Consider the following 8,956-nt stretch of genomic DNA (forward strand, 5'->3'; position numbering starts at 1 on the left):
CTGCACGCTTTTTCTCGCTCGCTGAGGTCAGCAGGTCACTTTTTATGAGTTTGTGCTTTTATTATGTATGTATCTGCTCTCGATTTTGCTTGCTTTATTGTGTTTTTTTTTATCTTTTGCACTTTATTTGAATTATTAGCATTTTAGGATGTGTAAGAACCTTTGATCGAATGAGTTCTATTTTCAAATGTAAAAAGAATAAAGTTGAATTAAGTCAATTCAATTCTTCATTAAATAAAATCCTTTTTTGAAAATACATGTGGATAATTTATATGTTAGCTTTGTTTATCTTTGTTTTTATTTGATTATCACAGCTTTGTTTTTGTGGCTTGTATTGTTTTATAAAAGAGGCAATTTTCTGTTTGTTATTTATTTCCAGTTTTTCCAGAACATTAATTGAGATCATTAAAGTGTTTTAGGTTTTAATATATGTTTTTTTTTTCTTTCCAACTAATGCAAACTAAAGTTATGCAAATAATATTTATTTTCTTAAATTACGTAAAACTGAAGCTTTATTTCTGTTTCAGCTCTAAAATCAAGTCTGTGTCTCTATTTCTTTCAGTTGTTGTTTTAATTCCTCTACATGTTTCTCTAGTTCCTGTTTTCTCTCCTTCAGCTTGCAGACCTCATAAAAAATTCTACTCATTAGTTTATATGTCATCAGTTCCATCTCTTGATGACTGTGCTTTCTGTCAAGCAGGTGGTGATTGCTCTCTGCCATGATTTTTTTTTAGTTTTGAGTGTTGTTGACTTTTCTTTCTTGTTCCCCAACTGTTTTTTTACTTCATCATCAACTGCCTTAAGCTTCCTGTCATTATCTTCTAACATTTTCTCTGCCTCCTCTCTTTGATCAGTGGGACATAGGTCTTAAAACTGGGGGTGAGGTTTCATGACGTTTTCTATGTTAGAAAACATTGTATGTTAGGATGCAATGTTGTGATGTCGATTAGAGGGAAATGATAACTCTTTCTAACATTAAATTCCCATTTTTATGTTTTGTTTTTAAAATGCCAGCATCAATCACATTTTATTGATGAGTATCAGAGGCTTATTGTTTTACAAGTCACGTAATCAGCTGCTTCATCAGTGATAGAAACACAACTAACAGCAAAACATTAAACCAGATTTATTTTCTATTACAAATGGAAAATACATTTAATATTAAGTAAAAAACACAAGCAAATATTGAACTATCCTTAATAAAAATCTGTCACTGGGCTTAATTTATTCAATCAAGAATCTGCAAGACTGCTGTGATAAAAATACATTATCTAAAAATGTAGCCACTTGAATTTAAAACATGAGCTTAAACAGCATAAGTCAAATTACTAATTAAAGATAAAACTACAATAAGATCAAGACAATGGAGAAGACTGAAAAGGTTCAGTATGGTCGCTATTAGCCATTTATTTATATTCAAATATATTTATTGTGCCTTTAAATCAACATTTATTTAGCTAAAAGAGCTTTAAAATAGAAGTGTTAAAATATATATTTTACTCATATTTAAGGCAATTTTCAAATTTGTCCTGTAAAATGTGTTTAAAACATGTCTAATGCTTTAAATAATTTTAATCAGTCATCAAATTAATCAAATTTAACACTACTTCTGAACCTGTGCTAGTACGTTGAAATAGAAAAACGTCCCAAAGTCTGTTGTAAATCATTTGTGTATAAACTTTTCTCACATCATGATGATGCAGAGTAAATGCAAACTTGATTTATTTCTGTCTCAGCAGTGAAATCACGTCTGTGTCTCCATTTCTTTCAGTTGTTGTTTTAATTCCTCCACATGTTTCTCTAGTTCCTGTTTTCTCTCCTTCAGCTTGGTGACTTCATCAGAAGGAATCTTCATTAGTTTCTCTGTCATCAGTTCCATCTCTTGATGAATTTTCTTTCTCTCAAGCAGTCTCTCGTTGCTCTCCGTCATGATTTGCTTCTGTTTTAAGTGTTGTCCTTTATTTTCTTTCTTGTTCTCCTTCTGGTTCTTTACTTCATCATCAACTGCCTTAAGCTTCCTCTCATTCTCTTCAACTATTTTGTCTGCCGCCTCTATTTGATCAGTGAGACTTTGTTTCTGCTTTATCAGTTCCTCTGACATCTTCATTAATGCTTCAATCTGCTGATCAATGCTTCTCTGGTCCTCATTTCTCTTTCTTATCTCCTCCTCAAGGTTTGACTTTTTCCCAATCAAATTCATGAGCTGCTGCTGCTCTTCATTCCCTCTTCCCTCTAGCTTCTTCATCTCTGCAGAAAGTAGAAGTAACGTGAAATAAAAGTTATGCTTCAGTGCAGTTCAGATCAGTGAAACAAATACTGAACACTAGCTAAATTTTTCTGTATGATAAGCTTCATCCTAAAACATCTGAGATGAATAAAAACATTGTACTCACTTTTGTTTTGTTTCTTTATCCAGATAAGAAGGAAGACTCCAAAAATAAGCATAATGACAAAAATTACATTAAAGGTGACGTGAATTAAGCAGCCAGACTGACACAAGAAGAAATCATCTGAAACCCAGCAGAACAGAACAGTTAGTACAATAACTAAAGTGTTTGAACCTAAAAGTGTTTACATTCTTCTACCTGGAACATAAAAGTGATGCTCTTTTTCTACCTTGGACATAAAAGTGTGTCTCTCTGGTCTGGTTGATGTCCTTCTGCTGGACTCTGCAGGTGATGTTGTTGTGTCTCTTCTCCACAGTAACTCTGCTGCTGACAGTGTAGAGACCTTCAGGACCTTTGATTGTCTCTGCAGCTCCAGCAGACATGATGCTTCCCTCCCTGTCCAGCCAGAAGATTTCAGGTTCTGGAAACCAGCCAGCGGAGCTGCAGTCCAGCATCACTCCACTGCTGCTTGGATCAAATCCTGCTAAACTGACAGCAGGTGAGGAGACGGACACTGACAATCAGAGAAGAGAGAAGCAAGATTGTGTCTTTATGCCATCCAAAATGCTAGGAGTCAGTTGAGAAAACATTTCCAGCTACAAGGAAATTCACCTATCAAATTTTTCACAGTGGTGTGAAAAAGTGTTTGCCCCTCCCTGATTTCTTACTTCTTTGCATGTTTGTCACACTTGAGTATTTGACAGATTTAAATATTAGTCAACGACAGCACAAGTAAACATATATACATATATGCCTTTTTTAGGGTCGTGCCACTGCATCTCAATAGGATTCAGGTTAGGACTTTGACTAGGCCACTCCAAAATCTTCATTCTGTTTCTCCTCCTAGACGTGGACTTGCTTGTGTGCTTTGGGTCATTGTCCTGCTGCAGAAAACAAGTTGGTTTTCAGCTTGAGGCCTCAAACACATGGCCGGATATTCTCCTTCAGGACTTTTTTGGTAGATGGCAGAATTCATGGTTCCTATTTCACAAAACCAAGATACAGGATTAAGCCAGGATGTTCCAGCTATCCTGGCTGAATTAAACCTAAACTCAGTTTCTTGAAAGCAGTAACACATAAATTACAAAACCGTGTTTTTCTGACTCCTCCAAAAAAGCACACTTCCCCTCAAATGCACAAAATACGTAATCTCACAGCCCCAAAAGTAAAACAAAAAAAACCCCACTAGGCTCAGTGACCTAACAAATGTTAATGAAAATAATATTATGTTATTTGATATATTTTATCATAAATAGGTTATTTCATGGCATATCGGATATCTTACATTAACTTCTGTCAATTTGTTTTAGAGTTCATGCTTAGTTTTTTTAAGACAAACAATATTGGTATTAACAATTAATGTCTCTTTTAAAATCTAATATGAGGTGAACATTGCTTTGCAAAGGCTGTCTGCTGACAAAGTTTCATCCCTCTACTCTTTTCTTGCAATATAAGTAGCTCCAATCAAATTTGCTTTCCTTTTAATAGCAGCAGTGTTTCTTTTCTTATCTTCAGTTCCTCATCAGCCTCCATCAAAAGATGCTGCTGGTCTGGTTTGAAGACTGGCTCAAAACACTTATCTACTGTAGCATCAGTGAATCTGGGATCGACCTCATGGTCTGTAGACAGCCAAGGACGCACATTTAGCTGGATTACTTACACCTGGCTTGAGATAGTTGCACCTACCGAGTTTGGATTGGGTTTTACAGATAAAGCCATGGTTGTGCTGATCATGTTATGTAAAGCCTGGCTTTGTCTCCCGGATTTCCAAATTCAGCTTTTGTGGAATAGGTCTCAGGTCCAGCAGCAGCAAAACAGCCCCAGACCATCACACTAACACCACCATGTTCTACTGTTGGTGTGATGTTCTTTTCCTGAAACGTGGTGTTACTTCTAAATGTCTGTGTGCATGGTTGTGTTCCCCATGTGTTTCTGGTGGTGTTTTGTTTTGTTTTTCTTTCTTTTTGGGGGGGAATGATTTCCAGGATGCACCCTGCCTCTCTCTATTGACTACTTGAGAGAAGGACCAACATCTTTGCAGAGATTAAGCAGATATGCAAAGTGGATGGATAGTTCAGGAACATGTTTGAAAACCAGTCTAATCGAAAAAGTAGTTTCTAAATCAAAGTGCAGCAACCCAGAGTAAATAACTTCTCATACATTCTGGATTCCTGTCTCTTCATCTACGGTCCAGTTAGAAGGAGTCCCTCTGAGTCATTTCAGCAAATACCTCCCTTGTGTGAGCTGAGGATTAAAAAAATCTTTAGAAAAGTATAAATACAGCAAGTATGTATTTAGACCAGAAGAAAGAAGAATAGATGAGGAATTTAACTAAATACACACCTAAAAGTAAATCATAGCCAAAGGTCCAGAGTCATTTAGTCTTCTGGTATCTGTCTCTAACACCCTGGATGGGTTGCCAGTCCATCACAGGGCAACAAGAGCCACACAGCCCAGAAAATCGCGCAGACTTAAAAAAAAGAGTAGCCAATAAACTGTTACAGGTGGATACTGTTAATGCTCTCTACCTCTACCATGACTGTGCGCTCTGTATTGTCTTTGGGCTGTAGGGTGTTTGCCTTATTTGGAATAAGCTTCCGCTTTTTGCTTTTAGAGCACACAGCTGCAGCAGCACTACATTCTTTGTGAAGGCCAGATGTGTGTCTGGTTACTAATAGATAGGGCTGAGACACACACACAAAGGGAAACATACTGAAGAGATCAACCTTAGAGTAAAAGACAAAATGGAAACTGTTGTTTTTTGCCACTCAGTTCTTCTGAAGAAGTCTGACTGGTGGTCCAGCACCGGGGTGTAAAACTGATTCTTTGTATTATTCAGATTGTGTTACTACTTTGTCACTGTTATTTGGCCTATTATGGAAGAAATATTGTTAATCTTAACCTTCTAACTCCTTGTGCATTATTCAGAGAACTGTTTCCTCTCGAGTAAAGAGACCGGAACAGTAACAAAACGTAACAATCCAGCTTTTAGGCTGTGGATAGATGATGGAGAGAAGCCCTCAGAGGAATAAGGAGAACATGCAAGCACAGTCCAGAATAGGTCAATTCTGGGATTTTAACCCAGGACCATCTTGATTCGGGGCAACAGTGCAAACAGCACCACTGTGCAGCACAATTTATTTACGGTTGCAAACAAATTTTAGTTTTTGCTGCTAAAGACAGAAATGTTGTCTCTTATTTGAAGCCCTTTACAGTGTTTTCCACATCCCCATGCAAAAATAAACAGCAATTACCTGCACTCCTCGTACCATGTTTACTTACCAACAAGAAGGTTGATAAAATATTCTTTATTCCCTTTTGGATAGTAGCACCTAAATCTTGCGTTGTCAGAGTGTCTTACACCCGTCAGTCTCAGTGAAACATCTCCGTCTCTCAGTCTGTCTGTGAACAGTGACGTTCTTCCCCTGTAGGCTGTGTTTAGGTCATCTGTGTATTCACTCCCTTCAAACCACACATTCACAAATTTGGGACTTAGGTCCAGTCTCCCCCATTCCAGCACCAATTCATTAACGTTCACAGCAACTCCCAGGTGACACGGTAAAACAACGTCTTCACCGACCATTGCTATCACCAGCTGAGGCTGGTTTGTCTCCAGGGACTGACCTGGAAAAGAACACCTGATTAATTTCTCTAAAATCAATCCTTGAACCATCTCTTTGTAAATAAATACATCAGTTAAGTTCCTGAAAAAACAACCTTTTGCAGCTGTCAGTGGTTAATAAACTTTCACCATTTCTCTCTTAGGAACTTACATTTGCAGAAGTTTGCCAGGAGAAGGAAGCCCAACATGAGTTCAGCAATCAGAACTTCTTTCAGCAAAGGCCTTAAAGATAACATTTGTGGTAGGGGAAGCATCCTGAAGACAACAAAGTGACAGAAGAACAGGAAAATATGCTGAGAAGTTCCACATTTAGAAAATGCTTTAGTAGATTACAGTCCCAAACATTTCTTGACCATAAAACATTTTGAATTATGGTGACCTAAGGTGTTACAATATTTTTTATGAAGCCAAATAACCAGATTTTCTATGCTGCATGAGGTCCTAAAAATATATTTTCCAAGGATTTATGGCATTAAGCACTGTGAGCATTAGCCCTACTGATTAGTAATGGGTCGGTGCGCGTATTGCTATGGGAAAGTCACGTGACCGATACAGGAGCTGTTTCGAACTGACTCTGACGCGGCAAACTGTGTTTATAAGGAAGGGTATCTGTCAACAGGATGCATCTGCCAAAATAATCTTTGATCCTGGATTAGGATAAAGTGTCAAATATGTATTTTTTTCCCTCTCCCTCCCCAAATGTGGCTCCTATCTTTCCAGAGAGTTAAAGGCAGCGCCCTATGGTAACCGCGTCAGGCGGGGTCCTCGGCAGCAAGGCCTCAGTCAATCGTTCCCCCGAAATGTGTGTGATCAATGTGATGGACGGTTGTACTGGAACTGTAATTTCCCTCTGGGATTATTAAAGTATTTCTGATTCTGATCTTTAGCGGTTCATCAAAAAATATGGAGCTTCCTTAAGCCAAAAGAAAGGTTTCTGCCGTGTGGGACCATTTTGATCTCATATTGGAAAATAAGGTGTTTGTTTTAATTTCCTTGTTGTTTCATCCTGTTACTCAGAGTTTCCACTTGATCTATCTGAACTAAAATTCATTTCAAAGTGACTCTTAGTTTACTGTTCCTATTATTTTCTGCAGGTTAAACAATGCACTTGTTAAACAGAACTTAATTTAAACAAAAGCACCTCCTTAATTTAAATCACTCGGGTTCCTCAGTTCCTCCAGGTGCAATGACCCCATCAGCAGACTGAGGACAGAATGTGCATCTGTAATAAGAAGCACAAATGAGCTCCAGCCAGGAACATCTTCACAACAGCTGTGTGACCCACTTCAAGCATGTTATTGAGCATTACATATTTGTAAATAATGTTCTAAAATGGTAATTTGTCTTTTTAGATACCCTTAGGCAACATCTTGACATTGAAGTGGGCAGGCAGACCAAAAGTCTACAGCTGATGCCAACTAGGAGGTGCACAGATACTTAGCAGAGGGTCCCAGGATGCTAATGATATACTGGAAAAACCAAAAGACAGTCTGTCCAAACTTCTGACGCCTTTCATTACATTTTCTTTGCACTCCAGCATCATCTGTGCCGTGTGAGCGGCTGTTTTCTACAGCTGGAGAAGTGATATTAAAAAAGCGTAACAGACTCAAAATCAAAACATCGGAACAACTTATTTTTTAGAAAAAAAACTAAAAAAGTTTCATTACACAAGTGTCCTCATTCACAACATGTTTAGTTAGAGTTTTTATGTTATGTCACAGGCATATTATTTGACTATCTAAAAAAAATCAAAGATATTTTAAATTTTAATAAAAATATGAAATAATACGATGCAACATACAATGACCTAAATTGTATTATTGTGTATATTAGGTCATCAAATCAGTGTCAGTTAACTCTGTCAACTGGGCTGCCTGTAGGGATTTTTAAGGTCCAGCAGGTGTCAGTATTCAGTCACACAGTATCAATACAGTTTGGCATCGAGTCGAAACGCTTCATGACGCCTCATCTAAACATCACTACTACTGATCAAGAGGATTAGTTTAAGTTTGTGACTTTACATGCACTGCGAACGTCACTTGTTTTAGCAGTTTTTGCTCATCATACATTTAGAACCACATTTAATTAAAAACAAATAGAACAACATGTAAGAATGGCAAATACTATAGAGTTTTGAAAATTTAAAAGTGTTTTTTAATCTGTCTTCTTCATAAAAATGTAAATGGTTGTCTAAGTTTGTGTATATCGCCTCCTAGAGTCAATATGACCATGAGACTCATCTGTGAGAGATTGTGCCGTGTTGTTTCTGGTCCATCTGCTTTTATTATTAGGTCTACTAAGCAATGGAGCACTTTGCCTGATGATGTTAGGAGCTGTAGCTCTGAGTTTTATTATGAAATCTAAAAAATAATTTAAAAAACTGCTCAGATTTGTAATCATTGACTGTGTGTGTGTGTGTTTGTGTGTGTGTGTGTGTGTGTGTGTGTGTGTGTGTGTGTGTGTGTGTGTGTGTGTGTAGCCTCATTTTTGCAGCCTGTCAATAAACTGGAGATGTGAATTAGCTTATGCTGCAACATGGTACACTGCATCAAACGGTGCCATTTATGTTTAAACTGTTCACTGCCCTTTTTAAATAAAGTTCATGCTCATACAAAGAAGAGGAAATCGAATTTGAGAAAAATAGGTTTACCTGCTCGGCTGTATTGTGTTTCCTCTCTTCTCCTTTAACTGCAGGGTGCAAAGTCTCAGATAAAAAGCCTGTAAAGTTAGAGGCAAGGCCACCTACCACCTCACTAGTCCAACCAGGAAGTGAACCTGCTGAAATGTCAGTGAACTCCAGAATAAAGTTGTTCCCTAAGAGACTGAGAAGAAAAGATCCCCCATCCCCCAGGTTTGGTTAAACTAAGCATTTCCCTCTGTCCATATCATACTTTCTGTTGATTTTATGTAGTTTAAATTTACATATTGTCAGACATGTCAAAAATAT

At 37.5% G+C, this 8,956-nt stretch overlaps 1 protein-coding gene across 1 annotated transcript; it reads right to left on the minus strand.

Annotated features, from left to right (window-relative positions):
- Positions 1-1,110: 1,110 nt before the first annotated feature.
- On the minus strand, positions 1,111-8,712 carry LOC118559023 (butyrophilin subfamily 3 member A2-like). The gene is made up of 6 exons (XM_036129697.1): positions 8,660-8,712; positions 6,161-6,264; positions 5,670-6,011; positions 2,617-2,901; positions 2,394-2,510; positions 1,111-2,247 (listed from the first exon to the last, which is right to left on the minus strand). The coding sequence occupies exons 2-6, from the start codon at positions 6,261-6,263 to the stop codon at positions 1,745-1,747; spliced, it is 1,350 nt and encodes a 449-aa protein (XP_035985590.1). The 5' UTR covers position 6,264; positions 8,660-8,712; the 3' UTR covers positions 1,111-1,744.
- Positions 8,713-8,956: the final 244 nt, after the last annotated feature.

The sequence above is a fragment of the Fundulus heteroclitus genome, unplaced genomic scaffold (genome assembly GCF_011125445.2).
Source record: "Fundulus heteroclitus isolate FHET01 unplaced genomic scaffold, MU-UCD_Fhet_4.1 scaffold_204, whole genome shotgun sequence".
NCBI classification, from domain to species: Eukaryota; Metazoa; Chordata; class Actinopteri; order Cyprinodontiformes; family Fundulidae; genus Fundulus; species Fundulus heteroclitus.